This window comes from Pan paniscus, chromosome 13 (genome assembly GCF_029289425.2).
Source record: "Pan paniscus chromosome 13, NHGRI_mPanPan1-v2.0_pri, whole genome shotgun sequence".
Classification (NCBI taxonomy): domain Eukaryota; kingdom Metazoa; phylum Chordata; class Mammalia; order Primates; family Hominidae; genus Pan; species Pan paniscus.
The window spans coordinates 75,666,462-75,688,736 of NC_073262.2; the positions used below are offsets into that span (position 1 = coordinate 75,666,462).

General features: G+C 38.7%; 1 protein-coding gene across 6 annotated transcripts in view; it reads left to right on the plus strand.

Moving 5' to 3' along the window:
* Positions 1 to 22,275, plus strand: part of RAPGEF4 (Rap guanine nucleotide exchange factor 4) — a 317,379-nt gene that overhangs the window by 256,370 nt on the left and 38,734 nt on the right. For all 6 annotated transcript variants that reach the window (XM_034954511.3, XM_034954513.3, XM_034954512.3 and 3 more), the window contains 2 exons: positions 4,727 to 4,815; positions 9,530 to 9,608. In XM_034954511.3, coding sequence (XP_034810402.1) covers positions 4,727 to 4,815; positions 9,530 to 9,608 — 168 coding nt within the window. The remainder of the gene's footprint in view (positions 1 to 4,726; positions 4,816 to 9,529; positions 9,609 to 22,275) is intronic.

Consider the following 22,275-nt stretch of genomic DNA (forward strand, 5'->3'; position numbering starts at 1 on the left):
TAATTTTCCTTTGTTTGCCAAATAAGCAAGGTGTTTCCTTTATCAAGGCATTCACCATAAATGATTAATTTTTATTGTTTAGACTAAAAGTCTAAGGCCCAGACATTTTCATTTGGGTGAATCAACATATTTGCAAAGAGGGCAGGAAAAAAGATAATATTATTAAATAGCCATAGTATATTTTGCAGATTTTATAGGATTCTTATCATATTACAACACCTTTTAAAAGATGGAGAAATTTAGGCTCAGAGCCACAAGTTACTTGCCCAAGGTCTCAAAGCTTGTAATGGCAGAGCTTGGATTCAAGTCCAGCTTGACCAGTTTTCACATGCCTATCCCCCTTCCACCTGCCAGCTTACTATAACAAAATATAGTAGATAAGACTACATACTCAACACTGTTTAGTAAATATTGCAAACCACTCCATATCGAAAGAACTGACATCAAAAGGACTATGTAAAAAAACTACCTTTCACTTACAAAACTATAAAATTACCATAGAAATTTCCTTATTATTTATTGTTTTCTACTGTCTGTTCTTGAAATTGTTCTTGCCCAAATGTTTTTAACAGTTGTCCTTCCAGTCCACTAAGGAGGATAAGAATGAAAACATTTTTTTATGTGAAGGTTGGGACTGCTTCTAGTGATTTTCTTTGGTTCCCTTAAATACCTGGTGTTTTATCTGTATTTTAAACTAATGCTTCAGATGTCCCGGGAAAATTATGCTTACTGAAAAGGCAAGCCTTCAGAATTCTCCTTAACCTAGAAACATCTGATCAAGAGGTTCCCTGGAGGTCCCCTTGCTTGACTTCTTCATGTCATTGGGGAATGATCAAAAGCATTTGCCTGTTACAATGGCTTTCATTCAGGGTGTTCTCCAAATATAGGTTTCTTATGAAATCAAACTAAAAGGAATGGAAAAGAAGAGACCGTATGTTTTATTATTTTAGGCCTGATCTGATTTTCTTATTATATCTCCTTATTTGTGTCCTGTATTCCAATCCAAATTTCTTCCGCAATTCAAAAACTTATGCATGTTCACAATGAGCCATTTAAGAAATATCAGTGAGTACAAATTAATGCACCACACATAATCATTTCCCTGAAGAATGAAAAGCTGCTCTCTCAAGGGGTCATTTTCCATGTTGAGCTTTCCCAAATGAGACCAGAGTTGAAGGGGAGGGGGCATGTAAATAAATTTGGGGCTGATATTCCGGACTTCAAAAATGTGGCATCAACCATGTGTATGGATGGACTTAAAATTTAGGAAGCTGTAGGGCCTCTCCTCAGAAATTATCCTTTTTGAGCTCAAAAAGGGTCACCATGTTGGTGCTGCTAATAATGTTATTTTTCTGGTTCATTTTTTTCCCTGAAAAATCCAGAATAGTTTATGTGCACATTTTTAACTTTCAAAACCTCCTGACTCTACCTAAGCATCTCAACTCTGAGTGTGATATTAAAAATGTCAATAATAAGACAATATTTGCCATGAAGGATAAATTCCATGGAGCCCGTAGTCGTTTACTGTTTCGCATGTCTTTCTGCTGTGTGGTTATGCGGGTTTAGTAAGAAAGAATTTGAAATGCATATTCCTGTTTTCGTTACTGTGTTGCTTTTATCTTAGACTGTTTTCTCATTGCTCAACTCCATCCTGTGTGCAGGAAGACAGTCTCTTTCAGGTCCCCTTCTCCACACCCTTCTCTATTCTAGGAACAGATTGTAGTGTCCTCATTTGCAGAAAAATATTTTATGTCAGAGGTTTAAAACTTCATAGCTTACATAATGTAACCAATTGGAGTTTGCTTTTAACTTGGACTAGAGTCGCTCTTTCATGAAATAAACTGAAAAGGGTCATGCTGTGTGGTCTTCAAGTGGTCCTGACCTCATTTTAAACAGAGGCCAAGCAGTAGGTGCCTGGCAGTGGACAGTGGGAAACAAAGCCGTCACGTGATGTTTCAGCCAAACCCAGAACCCCAAGAACCCAGAGGGCTGTGTCTGGCCAGAAGCTCCTGGCCCCTCCGTCTTGGAGTCCCCCACCCTAAGGGAAGGTCAGCACCTAATAGCCTTCTGTGGAGCTGTGAAGAGAAGCTGGGGTAAGGTGGCCACGGCAACTGTACCACGAGAGGAAGTCTTTGGTAGCAAAAGAAAGATCCTGGGGGTCTCCGACTGGCCAGGTGGGCAGAGCTTAGAGAGGCCACTTTCTAGAGAGGTGATCAGGCATCTGGCTTGCCTCTCAGATCTCTATTACTTTTGACCAGCCATAATGCCCTAGCTAAAGGATGTCCAAACAAAGAATACCAGAATGTGAAGCCAACCTTCTAGTAGAATTAAACTTTTGACAAGGGGACACATTTTACAAACTGATGTATGAGTCACACGGCTAGCTATAGAGCTTGTAACTTCCCAGCAGCCGCTGCCTGGTGCCACGCGAAGTAACAGACTGGTTTTCCCCCCATTCAGTTTTCATGTTATGGAATGTACATATACTCCTATTGAAATAAAACTCGTTTTCAGAAACAAACTGAACAAGCCCTCTTTAGAGGAAGGTTGTTAATTACATGGAGAATTTCCTGTTCTGAAAAAGCTCCAGGTAGCTAGACCTGGTCTCCATGTGGAGCGTCTTGCTGTACAAGCAGAAAAGTGCCATGAAACTCATGCTTGTTCTCTGAAGCCAGACACACCTGGCTCATGTCAGAGGTCTCCCATTTACTAACTCTGTGACCTGAGGCATGATGCCTCCCCGTCCTGAGCGGTCTCTCCATCTGCAGAATGAAGATAATATTTAACTAGCAGGAGTAAACAGGACGACCTTATTCAGTGCCCACCTAGCTGTCTAGGGCATAGTAAACATTTCGACAGATGTTGCTCTCTCTAACCCCGTTTCCTGATTAATGTGGCCAACGCTACTCTTCTTCCAGCTCATCTGGTGAGTGCTATCAAAGAATCATATATTTCAGGAATTACTGAATGAATTGAGCAATATTCTCTATTTCAATATTGAAAGTCATTTATAAATATGCCCTCTTCTTTCCTCAAATACGCATTGCCCACAAGAGGAAAAACCATTGTCTTCTACCTTATCTCTTTTGAGAAAGGGGTCAGACTTTTGAGATGAAAGTAGACTATTTTTTTTTTCTATTCCCCTTCTCTCCTCCTCTAGGCTCCAAAGCCAGGTTTCCTCAAAGACTTAACTGTTTAGCTTCCTTTTGGTCTTGTGCGCGCACTATAGTTTTAGCTAACAGCTGCCTTCCAGATAGACTGCATTGGCCACCTCATTCAATACCAGGGGTGCTTCCCTCACCGTTTTCACATGCACATATGTTAAAATGTCTGCACATGACTCCCTCAGGCCATGGGTTAAGATCCTGAGATTTAACAATATGTTAGAGTTACTCTTGGGATCTCAACACACCTCAAAAGTCTCAAACAGGCAAGGAAACCAGAGCTGAATTCTCACTGCTTTCTGAACATTAGACAATTTTATTTTCATTGTTGTTTTTACTTGCCTGTTTGTGTGTGTGTGTGTGTGTGTGTGTGTGTGTTTGTATTTTGAGATGGAGTCTTGCTGTCACCGAGGCAGGAGTGCAGTGGCGTGATCTCCGCTCACTGCAACCTCCGCCTCCCAGGTTCAAGCAATTCTCCTGCCTCAGCCTGCTAACTAGCTGGGACTACAGGCATGTGCCACCACGCCCAGCTAATTTTTTGTATTTTAGTAGAGACGGGGCTTCACCGTGTTGCCCAGGCTGGTCGCGAACTTCTGAGCTCAGGCAATCCGCCCGCCTCAGCCTCCCAAAGTGCTAGGATTACAGACGTGAGCCACTGCGCCTGGCCCCTACTTGCCTGTTATTTTTAAGTGAAATTCCAAGCAGAAAAGCAAAGCCTGAGTTTTGGAAGAGAAGCACCCAGATCATCTGAATGTATTTTGTCTACAGCTCCCACATAGTAGTGTTTTGTCACTGTCTTGAGTATGATTTTGAAACAGTTCACATGCAACTTAAAAAATAAATCCTCCTGTGTTAATTGAAGAACACCATGGAAAGATCTTCTGAAATAATGTCTAATATAACCCCCAGTAATTTATATCTGGCATTGAAATAAATTATAAGGATTTTCTACTGCTGATTTATTTCCCATTCATGATGCTACTGGGGTTTGTTTGTTTGCTCATCAGTGTTATGGGGTTTTGTTTGCTTTCTCTCGTTTTATTATTAGCTGAATTTCCAAAGCACATACCAGTGTACAGTTGGGAAAGACAGAGCATTCCAGAAATAGGCAGGGGAATCCAGTGTGGGAAGAAGTTTTGCTATGAGTAACCCATATATGGATAACCTAGCTTACTCTCACTTCCCCTCACCAGCTCCCCCTGCCTGACCTGAACTGCCCTGGGTTTTACATGTTCCTTTTTATTCTCCTTTGGAAAAAAGACTGAAGTTTCTCAGTTCCCAGCCTACTAAAGCTGCTCTTCAAGAAGTTTACCTTATTTCCATATAGGGAAAAAAGAACAGTGTTTGTAGTAACGACTTCACTTTGTGGGTTTTCTGTTTGTTTGTTTGTTTGTTTTGTCTTCTTGTGTGACTTTGACAAAGTGTGTGGTCTCTCTTACCATGAAAGGTATATGGTTCCCTGGGATCTCAAATTAAAAAAAAAAAAAACTTAGATAAGTAAAAGTTTTTTTAATGATTTGCCCACTTTTGAAAAACTAATGGCATTTTTGTTTCTTATCCAGGTATACTGTGATGTCAGGAACACCTGAAAAAATTTTAGAGCATTTTCTAGAAACAATACGCCTTGAGGCAACTTTAAATGAAGCAACAGGTATACACATAGAACCGTTTGCATGTCCATTAAATCCATGCATAGCATTGTTTAAAAGTCCTGAATTCATTTGCAGTGTGTATAGCGAAAGCAGTTTGGGAAGGGGATTCCGTGTATTGATATTTGAAAAGTATCTCTGTGTGACCTGACTGGGAACAGTCCTTCTGACTGTCCTCTTCCCTCCCCAATCCTGACTGTTCTCTAGAAATTACTCAGCCTCATTTCTACATACTATGCCTCATCTTCCCTAGGCATCTCTCTCTTAAGTTATTCAAATCCCACCTTCTATAGGCATCTATTGGGCTTATCATACATCCTACCTATTCCCACAAAGGATTTGAAGCTGCCTACATAAAAGGTACAGCCTTGCTCCAGTTGGGAGTAAGATACTTCTCTCTGCAGTTTTTGTAGAGTCCAGCTGCTCTAGAATATAACTAAATGCCACCATTCGTTTGCTAGGGTTGCCCTAATGAACTACCACCAACTGGGTAGCTCAAGCAACAAAATTATATTGTCTTACAGTTCTAGAGGCTAGAAATCCTAGCTGAAGGTGATATTTGGGTTGGTTCCTTTTGAAGGCTGTGAAGGAGAATCTGTTCCATGCCTCTCTCCTAGCCTCCTGTGGTTTGCAGGCTATCTTTGGCATCCTTTGGCTTGTAGATGCATCATCCGGATCACTGCCCTCATGTTCACACAGCATTCTCCCTGTGACTCTTCACATAGCCTTCCCTCTGTGCCTGTCTGTCTCTGGGTCCAAGGTTACCCCTTTTTATAAGGATGGCAGTCATATTGGATTAAGGCCCTCATTAAGGACCTCACCTTAACTTGACCACATCTGCAAAGACCCTATTTCCAAAGACGATTATATTCTGAGATACTGGAGGTTAGTTCTTCAACATATCTTTTTGGGGGGATACAATTCAACACATAACATCTGCTTACAGTGAGTCAGTCTTGTTACCTAAGACACAGAAATTCTAGGGTGAATAAAACAAATCTCACCAGTGAACTAAGTGTTCAGAGTTATAAAATTGTGTTCCACTTTGGTTACCATCTTGTATATGACTTTGAAACAGCCCACACGCAACGTGGTTTTTTTTTTAATCCTATGCTACTGCCTGTCTCTCAGAATAATGTTGTGGGTTAATATTTTAAGCACATTGAGCTCCATAGAAGAGCCTTTCTCACTAAAAGAAGTTCAGAGATTTATCTCAAAAACTTAGTTCAAAATCCATTTCCATAATTGACCTTTGCTATATACTCAAGTTGAAGATATCATTATTATTATTATATACCTCCTAAAGGTATTTTACCACTGAATTCTTATTTTATCTTCTCATTCCAGTTTCTCATTTTATACATAGATTACCTGAGGTTTTTTATGTAGCAAATTAATTAGGGTATAGTAGATATAATCATCAGGATCACTGGCTCCAGGCCAATTATTCTCAGGTCAATATTTGCTGAGTATCTTGTTGGGCAGACACTAAGCTAGATGCTTTGGACTAGGCAATGTGAACAAGGAATCATTCTCCTGCCTTCAGGAAGCTTATAATCTGTTAGAAGATATAAAGGAATGTGCACATAACTTGAATATAAGGCAGAATGTGGTTAGTGCTTCAGGGACACTGACTAGATGAGGGATCTAGAAAAGTATCATGGAAAATATAGAGTGGCCCTGAAGGAGGCTGGTAACCAGTAATTAGAGATAGGGACAAAGCCATCCATACTAAGGGATAATATTAGCACTGACCTAGAAATAGACAGGGAAGAGTGAGTGGTCGGATTTTTACTGGACTATTGTATACGTAAGTTGGAAAATGAAGGAAAGGTTTAAGAATTGGGGTATAGATCTTAGAGAGTCTTAAATGTAAAGCCGGCTGGGTGCAGTGGCTCACGCCTGTAATCCCAGCACTTTGGGGGCCAAGGCGGGAGGATCACTGGAGCCCAGGAGTTTGAGGCTACAGTGAGCTATGATCATGCCACTGCACTCCAGCTTGCGCAACAACAACAAAAAGGTAGAGCCAAGCACTGGGAAGTGGTTGAAGATGTCTGAGCAAGAAGAACATGATAAGAACTATGCTGGAGAAAAGTTACTCCATATTTAGTATAGAGAAACTGTTGAAGAACCGGTTATGTGAGGATAGCTACCAAGAGCCATATGTAACCTCAAATAAACCAAATTTCCAGGACCATGGGTCAGGAAAAAATGCAGCTGATTTTTTCCCTCTGATTAACTGTTTGCCCAGAATGTGTGATTGCATAATGCAAGAATCAGCATCTTACCTAAAGTATGTATTGACTCAAAAAAATATATATTCTGGTACATTAGAGACTGTGGCATCTAAGGAACGAGCTATAAGATCTTTACCACCCATGAAGGGCAAGTATAGCCTTCCTTTCAAGTCACCTCTAAAAGAGATGGAGATTGGATTATTGCTGCTGCTTCTGCTTCTTTTGTTTAGTTTTGTTTTTTTAATTACTGTTCCTTGCAGAGCAGGGCTAACCCATGGGCAGTGTGCCAAGAGTAGCCTGATTATTCCTTCTTCATCAAAAAAATTAAAGCCTAGAAATCAGTGTATTCTAAGGCTGGCGTGTGGGATGTGATTCTTGACCCTTCCATTTTTGATGGTAGAGACTAGGCTAACATCATAATTTAATATTGAACTTCATTTCCTGCAGTTTTTCCTGATATTTTTTTCCTACAAGTAATGTTTATGCCTTGGAGATAAAGAACAAACCAGTATCTTTCTCATAAATCAGAAATACAAATGTGCCTCCCTCCTGGACACTAAATAATCCTAGGGTAGGTCCACGAAATTTGTCGATATACCAGAGTAGGAGACCTTTGGCAGTTATAGATTTACAGTACAGTAAGAAAGGTCAGAGTTACCGTGAAAGTTGTTTACATCATAAAAATGCACACTGCTGAATTTGACATTACACTCTCTTAATTTACCAAAAATCTGTTTTCTACCTGAGACCTATTAGTTCTTATATTTTTACTTTTAAAACCAGCATTAGTCATGGAGTGACTTGGTAAATCGTCTTCTAGTAGGAAGTGATGTTTTAAATTAGTTCTTAAGCAAATTTTAACCTATAAATTAGATTTCCAGTGTTCATGTTTTTGATGAACTTACATTGGCAAAGTTTGAATCAGTGACTAAATGTTTAACCATTATTCTCATTTAAATATAAGTGATGAGTGTAATCCCAAGCTGTCATCACTCAGTGTCACCAGTCACCTTCAGTCTCATTATACTGAGAAGCAGAGAAGGTGCCAGACAGAAGAGTTGCTACATGTGAGGAGAGAGCCGGAAAGCCACACTGAAATGTGAGCTGAGTGGTTGGCCATGTTAACTGACTCCCTCCCCAGCCTTGGAGCACCCAAGTCAAGTCTCTGCTTTAGCAAACTTTAAACTACCGGATAGTACAGCCTCCTGGGTACATATAAGCAAGTATTACCTCCTCTATTCTCAGGAATATATAAAACATATCAAGATGGTGCTAGATGTTAAGCTCAGGCAAGCCAAAATCCTTTGGTACATTAAAAAAAATAGTTTCTTGCAGCCTCTGTCTGGCACCTTCTCTGCTTCTTCTCTGGCTCAGTATAACGGGACTGAAGACCTGGTGACATTGAGTTGTGACAGCTTGGTATTACACTCATCAGTTATATTTAAATGACTATGTATAATGGTTAAAACTTTAGTAACTGACTCAGACTTCACAAATAAAAGTTCATTAAAAACATGGACAACATTTGGCAATCTAATTTATAGCATTAAAATGTACGTATTTCTCACCATTTTCCATTTAAGATGAGCGTCAGAATCTCAGACAGTGTATTTCATGTTTTCCGGGAAATGTCATGGCATCTTGGGTTCCAAATTCTGATGGGCGTAGTCCTGAGGTTTTTAGGTTTGCCTTCATGAGCTTTCCCATCTGGCTAGCCAGGGCATGTTGTCTGCAATGAAGAACCAGCATCAAATTCAATGACGAAGTAAATGAAGCTTATTTGGGGGACCTGCCTTACTTCCCTTGCCAACCCCCTGCTTCCTTACCTACAAAATAGTTTCACATATAGGACAGTCACCATTTGAATCCACCAGCTTCTGTTTTGTTAGCCTTTGTTTTGCTCTAGTTGCTGCTCACAGCCTTAATCTTGTTTTCTTTCTTTCTTTTCTTTTCTTTTTTTTTTTTTTTTTTTTTTTTTTTGCTGCTTCTTTCTCCCCTCACCAATTCTCTGCTCTTACCACGTCCTGATTCTGTAATTCTATTGTCCTCCTACCTTTCATTGCTTCTTTTGGAAATAGGAGGTGAAAAAGACATAAAAGAGAAAGGATTTTGAAAAAACAAATATGGTATAGACAAAGAAACGACCATGTCTTCGTTCTGCATGTATGGTACTGCCCACATGTGACCCTTTAAGTACACAGATTTTAAAATCTTTGGTGGCTAAGGTACCCAGTGCCGTTTGTACAAGGCTGTCTCTCTTTAAAATATTATACTTTTTGTCCATTGTCATAAGAAACTGATTTTCATCCCAATCTCTGTCAACACCATTATTTACATGAAGTGCTTCCGTGTAAAGTAAACTCATGCCCCAAACCAATGTGTTAGAACCAATAACTAAGAACAAGTGAATGGATACTCTTGCTTTCCTAAAGATTTCCACAAGAACCTAATTTCCTTTTCTGTTTTTTTCCCCTTCCAGATTCTGTTTTAAATGACTTTATTATGATGCACTGTGTTTTTATGCCAAATACCCAGCTTTGCCCAGCACTGGTGGCCCAATATCCTTTTATTGTGATTGTAAGTCCCTATTGCCTCGAAGACAACCCCCCTTATCAAGGGCCATTCTTATCTCATCTTCTGCAGGTAAGTCATGGCCCAGGCAGAGTTGTGCATTCCACCCTCATCACATTGAAATGTGTTTTCCCACATTTCCCACAGTTTTCCCCTGTACAGACTCTAGCTCTGCCTGGCAGAGGTCTGCTGTGCCATGTTTAAGGATTTCCTCCTTGTTACCTGTATTGGGCCATTCTTTCATTGCTATAAAGAAATACCTGAGGCTGGGTAATTTATAAGAAAAGAGGTATAATTGACTGGCAGTTCTGCTAGGAAGTATCGTGCCAGCCTCTGTTTCTGGGGAGGACTTGGGAAACTTACAATTGTGGCTGAAGGTGAAGGGGGAGCAGGAGCGAGGTGGGGGAGGTGGCAAACACTTTTAAACGACCAGATCTCATGAGAATTCACTATCTCAAGGACAGCACCAAGACACGAGGGATCCACCCCCATGACCCAAACACCTCCCACCAGGCCCACCTCCAACATTGAGGATTACATTTCAACATGAGATATGGGCAGGGACAAACATCCAAACTGTACCATTATCTGTGCAGAGAAGTGTGAACCAGCTTACCACAGGAAGGTGATGCTGGCAAAAAAAAAAAAAAAAAAAAAAAAAAAAAAAAAAAAAAAAATCCATTGCCTGGGAGGCAGGCTAGAAAGGGTTATGGAGAAGAACCTGGGAGTATTAGCAGGAATGGTTCCCTAACCTCAGAGACAGACTGTTCCCTGGCAGGGTGGACTGTGGTCGGCTTGTGTTCCTCCTCCGAGCTATGGTATTAAATTGCTAACCTGCTGAGATAAATACAAGTTATCACTGTAGGATAACTTTCTTTTCCCATTCATCCTCGTCCATCCTCTCCTCTAGATACCAAAATTTCTTTCTTTGTTACTCCCTTTTATTATCATCTTACTGACTTAAAGACCCAAAATTTGAAATTCCAGTGACAATTCCTCTCTATAGCTTGAAGGCCAAGTTTATTTGGGACAGCTTTTCAACAGTGTTTGGAATGGCCCAGTTGATGCTGGTGTGTAGCACAGAGCAAACATTCTCAGAAAATGGGAGTGGAATAAAAGAAGTGGGTATTATTAATAAGCTTCACACTCAATTTTGGGAGCATGTGAAAGTATATTCTAAGATTTTGTTTTATTTTTAGAACAACAAAAATTTAGACCCCAAATCACTTTGGCCCTTTTGAGCAGTTAAATAATATTGAAGGAGAATGACTCTTTTATTCTTTCTTTTTTTTGGGGGGGGGGGAATTCAATGAATGTTGGCATGTTTTCCTCATTCAAGATTATAATTACCCTACCTGATTCTCATTTTCTTGTTCACTCATAATTCTCTTTGAAGTAAACAATGTATGAGGACAGGAGATCTGAGTTGAAGGTGCAACTCAGAGGCAGCTTCAAGAGGGAGATTTGTGTGTTTATTTGCCTGGAAACTGTTTTACCGAGTAATGATGGCTTAATGAGACTTTCATACATTATGTATTTTTTCTGGCACATACTCAATTTTTCTCAAGTAAAATGAACAAATTCAGGATGTCTGTGCTCTTTTAACTCCATACGCACTAATCATTATGGACCTTTGAGATTTGCTGGAAGGAAAAATAAAATCCACCATTGAGTTTAGACTTGGTTTTTTTAGCAGATAAGCCTAAGGCAAACAAAACTCAAGGGCGAGTCAGCGAGTTCAGTGGGCCAAGGCCTGGCATCTTTACAACTCCAAGCCCCAAACACTGCGCTTGTCTTTTTTTTTTTTTTTCAGATTCTAACTTCTTCGTGTATTAGCCTGTTCCCCTTCAAGAGTTGACTGAGAACATTCAAATCACTAACTTCTCTTTTTAAAATAGCGCTCTGGAGAGAAGGTCCGTTCCATGCCCAGGTAGGGAGGAGGGGGAAAATGATACTGGCGGGCAGGGAGAGGGGAAGACAAGAAAGCAAACAGGCGTGGAAGAGCTGTGACGTCAGATCTGACTTCTTTTGTCTGTAGACGGGGGAATCCAGGATGACTGGGTATGATCTGTATTATCTAGGTCCCTCAGACCACCTGGCTCATATCTGGCCCTGTGGGAACTTAGATTCTCTTCACTGTTCTATTTTGAATCAGCTCTGTCTGTGTCAGGTGCATGCTAAGAGCATTGACCAATATTATACCACTCTATCCTGGCAGGATTCTATTGGGTTAGTATTAGCTTTGTGTTACAAATCAGGGTCCTGAAGTTACCCCCAGCCCCCACAAAAAAACAAAAAAGGAGTGGCTTGCCCAGGGCAAGTAGCTGAGTTCTCCAGATGATTCCAAACCTGGAGTTTGCCTTTTTTTTTTCTCTCTCTCTCTTCACAACTTATTTATTTGAAAGCTTGTTTAAATTTTAATGATTCTGTAACCTTTAATTAGAGTTTAAGAACATTTCAAGACACTATATTGCATCATAAACTGCTTAACAGCACACCTGCAAGCAACAGGGATGTATAATGCAAACTTGAACAAGTGGTTTAACCCCTATGTTTTTAACGTGGGATATTAGGGATAGTAAAATACTTAATTATGTTTCATTAGTCAGTTGCTTTAGTGGAGTATTTTTAAAGTGCTTAACATCTGGAACTTTTCATAGCAGCCCTATGAAGAAGTCAGTATTTTTACTGCTATTTTTCTAAATCAATAAACTAGAATAATGAAAAATTATGAATTGCTCAGAGAAAGGTAATTACTAGCAGAGAAAAGATTTGAGCCTTGAGCTACTGACACGTATTTCTGTTCTTAACCCACATTGTGTGTCTCTTCCAGTTTTGCTTTTACCATGGAGAAAGATAGTAGAACTCTGCTGAACATTAATATATCAGGCCTTTTATGTGCTAATGAGAGAGACTCTCTATTCATTAGACACAGTTTGGACATGATTTGACCCGATGAATACAAGTACTTTATAATGAGTTTGAAAATCATATTTGTTCAATTTCTATACTTTTCATCTCCAGGTTCTTTAATCCTTTTTTAAATCTGCATTTAAAATTGAGTTCAATTTTCCTTTAGTCTTCAAAAGAAAATTAAAACCACCTGTATATAACCCTATAACCTCTCAGGTGTACTATTGCTAACCATTTTGTGTATATCCTTCCAGTCTTTTTTTCTATACATATAGATACATGTTTTTAAATGTAAGAATGGGATCATACTGTAAATAATTTTGTATACCTTTTAATTAAGCAATATTTTGTGACTATCTTTTTATGTCATTATTTTTCTGTGCCATTTTTCTAAATATAGATAGTTGTCATCCTTAAAAATAAAACATTCTCATTACAAAAAATTTTAATTACCACAAAAGGAGAAGAGAGCAAAGTTCACCTGGCATCTCACCACCATTAATAAATTTGTTTTTAAAATTTTAGAATTTATATATACATTTTTATGTTCATAAGATTTTATATAAATTAAATAATGTTACATGTGCTTTTTGGTAATATGCTGTTTTTCACTTGGTGGTATATTGTGAATATCTTTCCAAACTAATATATATATAGATAAAACTACATCATCTTTTTTTTCTTCTAGATATTTCCATAAACATTTACTGACTACTGGAAATGTGTCACATAGAGTACTGGGCAACAAGGGGGCAAAGATATGTGAGAAAGACACATTATCATTTTTAATGACTATTATATTAATAGATATGTCATAATTATTTTCTCAGCCTCTACCTATTGGATATTTAGATTATTTCCACGGTTTTTTTCTTTTTTTTTTTTTTTGCTATAACAAACACAATGGAGTGAATCGGCATCCTTCCAGCTAAATCTTTGCTCATGTATATGAAAATGTACACACTTTAAATTCCTAAAAATAGGCAAAGAATATGTAGTATGTTAATGCTTCTGATGTGTATTCCCAAATTACTCTCCTATTGTCTCAATTTAGTGCTTTGTGATTAAACTCTGCCATATTCTTGTTTGTACAACTCCAGGCTAGCCTTCAGTTTAGTAAGTGATCACAACGAAGTCAATACTATTTTGAATTTTAATAACTCTCTTTGATTCAGAGTATTTTCACATTATTTACTTTATCTTTCCAACACCAGTTCTCCAAATGTAAAGCAAAAAAGTCTGGTATATTATTTTTGTTGTTGTTGTTGTTGTTTTGTGTTTTTGTTTTTTTTTTTTTGAGATAGAGTCTTGCTCTGTCACCAGGCTGGAGTGTAGTATCGCAATCTTGGCTCACTGCAACCTCCGCCTCCTGGGTTCAAGCAATTCTCCTGCCTCAGCCTCCCGAGTAGCTGCAACTACAGGCACGCACCACCACACCCAGCTAATTTTTTTATTTTTAGTAGAGATGGAGTTTCACCATGTTGGCCAGGATGGCCTCCACCTCTTGACCTCGTGATCTGCCTGCCTTGGCCTCCCAAAGTGCTGGGATTACAGGCATGAGCCACCACACCTGGTATTTATTTCATTTCACATATAGGAGAAATCAAGGTACAGGGAGGTCTAATAACTGCCTGAGATCCTGCATATACTGGTAGACATTTGGAGGAAGTCCATGTAGCACTGATGTAATGGACACTGTGGTTGATTTGCCAACATTCATGCCTTATTACTCGGTCATTCTAGCCACTCGTAGTAATTAGCCTCACTTGCCAAAGACTGGTTCTGCAACGCCAGACCCAAGCTAGACTGGGCCAATGGAATTCAAAGAGAGGCTTCCTGGGCTTTTGGGTGAAAACCTTTTTAACATTTAGGAGAAAAAAACAGGAAGCCTATAACTCCAATTGCCAGCAGCAGCTATCTTACAACCATGATGGGAATGAACCCCAAGATAAAGCTGAAATGAGGAGACAGGAAAAACAGGGGTCTGTGATAACATCATTAGCATTTGACTGGTCCTGAAGCTTACTCTGCCAATAGATTATCTTTTTATGTCAATGAATGTAGGTGTTTGTTGTTTAGGACAGATTCTTACTGCAGCTAAAAGAATCTTAAGTATGAATGGCTGATATTTAAACTTACAGAAATTTTAAAACAGCAATAATTTTGGACAGATTTTTTTTGTTAGTATACTAATTTTCTTTAGCTTAGTATTCAACACAAATTTTGTGCTTTTGGCCTGGAAATAATGAGTTTAGTTTCTTGAATTAAAAAGAAAAAAATATAGAACATGGATTTGCCACTAAGTTTTAGCTAAATCCACCTTTTCTGTGTTTCATCCCTGTATAGAAGCAAACACAACAGCTTCCCTCACTGAAAAATTAGGGTCCCTGTCATAAAAATCTTTGTGAAATTGATCTGGAGATGTTCTCTTTATAAGTTGACTTGGGTTTTATAAGTGGAACATTTATCAAAATCTGCTTTTCTTTTTGATGAAAGATTCACATAATAGCAGCAGGTTCATATTCTTTAAATGAAGCCAAGTTTTTAGGAACATTTTTTAGATTTCTAAGAAAAACTTTCAACTTAAATTTTGTTGAAACCAGATTTTGTCATCATAGTCCCCATTTGATTCTGAAAAGTGTTTGATCCATATGTCACCGTCAGAGGAATTTGCTTCTGCAGATATGCAATTTGAGTTTGTTTCCATGAGGAAGACTTTGTTTGGTGATGTTATGAACATGATATGCTTCTTGGGAAAAAAATGACTGTCTTATCAGATATGCTAAAAAATATTTCATATACATGTTCTCGGCCTCATATCAACACTATGTACTCTTTTAGTCTTGTTTTTCACAATAGGGAAAGTGAGCTTGAGCAGCTAGATAATTGGCCCCTAGCTACATAGCTAGTAAATGTTAGAACAAGATTTGAACCCAAGCAGTGTATTGCATTAGGGTACGTCCTAACTGCTGTGCTATGAGTACAAGCCCTTGGCTTGAGACTTAAAAGGAGAATAGCCAGGAACTAGAGACTTCTAAAAACACAGAGGATTCTGAAAATCAGTGGGAAAAATATTCTGAGCAAGAAAATGGGAGATATGTAAAGAAATTGATGGTACAGAAGGCGCTCCTATGAGCTCAAAGTTAATAGGTACACACAAACAAAAGAGCAGCCTGTGTGGATAGGAGTAACATCACAGACTTAAACCCAGAAATGCCAGGTCTTATGAAAAATTCCACAACAGTCCATTGAAAATATTTTAAATGACTTCCAGAGAAGAATCAATAATAACATTGGTGGCTAAGATTTACTGAATACTTAATATGTTTCAGATACATGTTTTACCTGTATTATCTCATTTCATCCTTGACAGCAATCTTATGAAGTTTACTGATGAGGAAACCAAGGCTCTAAATGGTCAATTAACTTACCAAAGATCATACAGTTTTTATATAAGTAGGGAAGCCAGGATGGGACCTAAGTAGTGTAATTTCAGAACTTGCATTTTATGAACATGCCATATGAAGGAAGAAATAGACCCAGTGGTCAGAATGTCAGGCTGCTCCACAAAGACAAGAAGCCCAGATTATAGTAAAAAAAAGCAAAAGCTCTGAAGTAAAAAGACCTGTGTTTAAGACCTGTGTCCTATAAGCTATATTACTCAGCAATTATGCTTAACCTTTCCAAGCCCCTTCTGTAAAATAGGGGTAATTATATGATACGGTCTGGCTCTATGTCCCCACCCAAATCTCATCTTGAATTGTAATCTGAATTTTAATCCCCATGTGTTGGGGGCAGAACTGTGTGGGAGGTGATTAGATCAGGTGTGGCCCCCCCATGCTGTTCTCATGATAGTGAGTGAGTTCTCATGAGATCTGATGGTTTTATAAGGGGCATTTCCCACCTTCACTTGGCACTTCTCCTTCTTGGTGCCATGTGAAGGACATGATGGTTCCCCTTCCACCATGATTGTAAGTTTCCTGAGGCCTCCCCAGCCCTGTGGAACTCTTTCCTTTATAAATTATCCTAGAGTTGAGCAGTTCTTTACAGCAGTGTGAGAATGGACTAATACATTATACTTGCCCTACCCACTTTACCAGGTTGTTGTGAAAATCAAATGAGGTTATGTGTGTGAACATACGTTATAAACCTTAAAGTCCCATATATATGTTGCTATTATTATTATACCATCAGGAGAGGAATATGGCATGTTATAAAGAATATACAAAAGCTTTGTCTTGTCAGTGGGCAGATGACCCCCAAAGTTTGTTTTCAGCTGCAAGCAGAGATCTTGTATGCAAAGCAGGGTTTTAAAAAACAACAACATTGAAGAGTATCAGTTTGAATGTTGTTAAGTGTTTTATAAATAGCTGCATAATTAGCATGTACTTACTGCAAAAAGTATACATAATATTTTATTCCCTGTTGTAGGCTGTAATGAATCTGCTGCCTCTACATCCTGGGAGGTTTTCACTTACTTTCCCCATGATAATTTTAATACATGGAACCATTATTAGCTGAATTAAGAATAAGTAAATGAGCAGTTAAAAAAAAGTACAGAAAAATTACAGGTGCCTGTGGTGAGTAAGATAATAACTAGGTAAAAATATATGAAATAATTACAGTGTTTGAACGGCAGAGCCGGCATGAGGAAAATGACTCAATGGAATATTAAGCCTGATGTTGGCAGGGTAGAAAAACTGTAGCCTACACTGTGGCCTTCACCTCTTCTGATTCTCAGCCCTAAAACCTCACTGCAAACAGATCCAATCTGCTTTCAGTCACATGTACACAATGCTGAAGGAGGTGGTTCAGTTCCGAGAAGATTTAGTCACTCTGAAAGTTTGTCATCCTGTAGATTAAATACTCAATAACTGAAAGATTCTATTTAAAAGATGTACCAGATGTTTTACAATTAAATTCTTTATGAATTTATTTAGAATGTACCTCTGATCTGTATTTGACATCTTGACAAGATGGGATTCCGGGTAACTTAATTAAAGGCTCTTAAATAGCTGTGATAGTTTTAAAGGTTTTTTGTTTTTTTAGAAAAGTGCATTAGATACAGCATTCCAAACAGTGCAAATAAATTATCTGTAATCAGTTGATAAAAAAATATTGAAGGCTTTTGTGTGCCCAGTCTTTAGCTAGAAAGTGCAGAAATTAACAGTGAGTTTACGACCTCGTTCCTTCTGTTAAGGATTTTGATTTAATACTTCCAGATGGTGAGAAATACTTTATTACAGTTTATGTATTCCTAATCTGAAAATCCAAAATCCAAAATGCTCCAAAATTCGAAGTTTTTTTAGCTCTTATACCAGTAGGTATAATGCAAACATTCCAAAATCCAAAAAAAAAAATCTGAAATCCAAAACCACTTCTGGTCCCAAGCCTTTGGGAAAAGAGATACTCAACTGTGTAAGCAAAACTTCAAGTTGGAATTTGAATGATCAGATTTAACAGTGTCTGCTCAGTCGCAGTGAGCCACTGCTTTCCTAATTGACAGGTATTAAACTATAGCAGATGGGATCTCGTTCAGGTATTAACGATTTCTGTGCCTCTCTATCAGATTATGAAGGCTGTAATAGTTAACTCTTGATTTTCTGCATGTGCTTTGTTATCAGGATTTGGGGGATCAATTTCTACATCTCAGATGGATTTTCCTATTTCCCAACAAACTTTGAAGTCATCTGACTCTGCTGTATAATCTATGTTTGCATAAAGAAAGTAATGTTAACATCAGACAAAACACAACAACATAGGTAAAAAGAGTACTGGGGAGGAAAATAAGAGAACTGAGTTCTAGTTCCAAGAATTCCTTTGATAAATTTGGAAAAATCGCTTAAACTCATTCTGCCTTAGTTTTCTTACCTCTAAGGTGATGGAGTTGAAGGAAATGTAATCAAAGGGCTCTTGAAACAGAGATCCTGTGATTCCATGACTTACCTGAAATCAACTCAAATGTGTCAGTGATAAGTTTGGCCACTTAAATTATATGGCCTTTCCTTAATGGTGTTTAAAATACTAATTCAGTAAGTAATTTTAGATTGCCTTACAGACTTTTAAAAAACTAGAACTTTATGAGATATAGGAGCCATGTTGTCTTTCTGCATCTCTTTCCCTATGAGTTCAGGCAGCCATATTGCTTCTTTCCTGGACCCAACTGTCATATCATGAGTCATGGCCTTATTCAATAAAAGCACTTCTTGATCATGCATTATTCCAATTTTAGCCAGAGACGGCTTCTTCAACCTTCCTGATGTGTCTGAATTTATGAACATGCTGTATTTGAAATGTTACTCTTTTTAGATTGCACTTTTGACATCATATTGAGACAAGGGAACTAGTAGGATATTCTTTATTCTTTGGCTGCTACCTGAAGGGAATATAGTTTTTCCCCCTTCCTACCTTTTTTGTAGGAGTTAAATAAAATCTAAAAATTACAAACTTTCTAAAAGCCTGGGGAGATTGTTATGGGAATGAATAGAAACGTCAGCATCTGATCTGTAACCATTTCAGGTATAATCAATTGTATACAAAGTTCTCTCTGTGTTTCTTAAGAACCTGATTCAACAGACATTTCAGAAAGGCAACCCTAAGTGTTGCCTCTGGAGGAGCAGAATCCTTTAGCAATGCCTGGATTCAGCTATAAAAGAAGTATCACCCCCACCCTCACTTTAGTAAATAAACATCCATGAGGGGACAAATGAGACTTTGTGAAATAAGTCAGCGCTTCCTTTTATTTTCCCAGGGGTAAAAATACTGAACTTTCATGAGAAAAGGGAGAAAGCCTTTCCCAGTCCCTCCAGATTTGGTCAATTCTATCTCCCTAGAGGCTGTGGGGTTCTTCATCAAAGACAAGGGGTGCTCAGCCCTGGTGACTAAACATGCTGAATCAGCTGCGGGAACCTTGGAACTTCAGCGCGCGCGCGCGCACACACACACACACACACACACACACACACACACACACACACACACACGGAATCTCTTTCCCATTAGGCTTTTTGCTTTCTAGATGCATTTATTCTTAATAATTTCATGAACCCAAGCACTAAGGTCTAGTTGCTATAGCTGCTGGTTAGGATAGTGGGGGTGGGAATAGTGGAAAGAGCCCTGTCTGAATTTGCAAGCCCTGCCATTTATTCACTCAACAACCTTGGCCAGATCTCTTCTCTCTGAATCTCCTTTTCCTCACCGGTAAATATTTCCTCCTCAGGTTTGTAGAAAGCATCATTTGATAGCATAAGAATATTGAGTTATTTTATGAATTGTAAAGCTCTATACACATGTTATCATAACAAGTAGGAAAGAATCTTTCCTCTCTCTCTCTCTCCCCCGACTCCTCCTTTCTCTCTTACACATGTGAATACCTCCTTTCCAACATGTTGTCCAATGTAATATTTCAGATGAATAGGACTGTGCCCATTGTATCACCAGAACCTAGCATGGTGCTTTACTCAAAGTAGTCTGTCAATTAATAATTAGTGAATCAATTGGATCAATTTGAACAGTTTCTTTGCCTAAGTACTTGTAAAGCATTTTGATGTATTTTCTCTGAAAAGCATATTAATTCATTTGAAAATATATTTATTTCTTAAAAACCACATTAGCAGACTCCGTCTCAAAAAAAAAAAAAAACACATTAGCACCTTAATTGTCCTATCTTGGGGTTATTTTTCTAAATTGAGGCTAAGTGTTCACCACTCTATTACTACCAGCTCAGTAAAAGCTTCCCTTTCCTCTCTATGCTGTTTCCATCTTTGAGTGATTCAAAATATGCTCATGTTGCATGTGTAGTGAAATATTTTTAAGATCATAGTTTATAGAGTAACTTAGGGCACAGTGTGACATTCTTTTAAATTGGCATGATCTGAGAGAGAATTAAATTTGCTCATTTTTCACAGTACAAGGCCATCAGAAAGGTTGTCTTTCACAGGCACTATCACTTAGACTTAGAAGAGGGGCTAGAGGGAAGAAGCCTAGCCTCAGGTACCCGGTGAGGAACATGCATGGTCCATAGTGGCATCAGGATATTTGGGACAGCAGTCTAGGGAGCGAGCCCAGCCTAATGGGAGCTTTGACACATACCGTACTCAGAATTCAGAATCTCCACTGACTCTTACATTTATAGGGGTTGGCGTTCCTCAGCCCACACCCCTACTCCCCACCTTGGCCATTCTTACTTTCTCCATTTGGCTCCTATGCCATGGAAATGAAAAAGATAGCACCTGCCAAAGCCTGATGTCATCCAAGTTTCTGCACAAACACAAGTTACCATAAAACTAAACCAAAGAAAGCACAATGGCAAGGTAGCATTGTATTTTCATTATGTTAGTTTGTGGCACCTATCTGATTCTCCTTCGGTTCACCTTGCCTTAGCGTTATTAAATGCGGTAGCTGAAAGAGAATTTGGAAATGATTTCTTCTCACCTCCTCATTTCATGGAGAGTAAATGGAAGTCTACAGTGGCTAAGTGACTTACACAATATCACATAGCTAAATGGTGGCAGCTAGAGGACTTGAACCCAGATCCTCCCACTCTTGGGTGAACCAGTACATATTTTTCAATCAGTTAAGACTTTCCTATTTGGTACCTACCATGCATCTGACTATGCTCCTACGTGCCATTAAAAAAAGGTCATAAAATATAATGTCCAGCATTGCAACTCTTTGGAAAGAAAAACTCAGTTATAAATGCATGCAAGCAAGAGACCAAAGAGTTAATCAGAAAAGAAATAATTTTCACATAAAGCGATCTTTCTTCCTTTCTTTATTGTGAGCTGAGAGAGGATTGTAGCAATACAGGTTGAGCAATTTTCTTTTTTATGAATCTTGTGCTCAATTTATGAAAGCCATTTTGCAACCCATTTACATGCAGTAAACCTTTGCTTTAAAGTTCTGTCATTTACCTTGATCATGATTATTTATAGTCCTTTTAGACAAGGCTCTTTACTGGTTTAGCTCTCAAGCACAGCACTGTCACAAGCCAGTTTTCTACGTCTTTCAAGGCAAGGTAGGAAGCTAAGACAGGGCCAGTCTTGTAGCTCGCTGTGAGGAATGGGGGCGTTGGGTAATGGGAAGAACACTAGTTGGCATCAGGAGTCTTGCATTCGCAACCTCTGCACTCTCACTCTGTAATCCTGGCCATTTATGCTTCTTTAGTTTCAGTTTGTTCACTTATAGAAATGGAGCGACACTTTCATCACAAGGCTATAAAGTGGAGTTGAACTGAAGTACTTTGTGTGCAAGTTATATTGTAAATTGTGAAGAGTAAGTTGTTTTATGAACTAATTATCTATAATATGAACTATAAATCATTGAAAAAGGAATGGTGTGTCTAACCTAAAATATTTCTTGATTACCTGTGATGTTGTGCCTCCTGTAGTGCATACAAGAATGGACCAGGGACCTTTACTCTTGGCACATAGGAGACCCTCAATCAGTACTTGTTGCATTAATGAATAAATACAGTTTCTGGGTGAAAGTCAGTATCCTAGGCATAGTGTAGAATACAGGACAAATGACCATCATCCCAAGCCTCAAGGTGCTTACAATTAAGATGGTAGCCATAAATGTGCAAAGAGCCAGTAAGGTCAGTCATGGTTCTACACAAGAGAAGAAGGTGTGGTGTAAAAAGTGTGTCTGAGGCCCTCACCAGAGAATTGGTACAGCAGGAGCCTTTCCTCTTCCTACCTCTGGGTAAGTTTATCTACCTCCAGCCTCTCTTGCCCACCCATG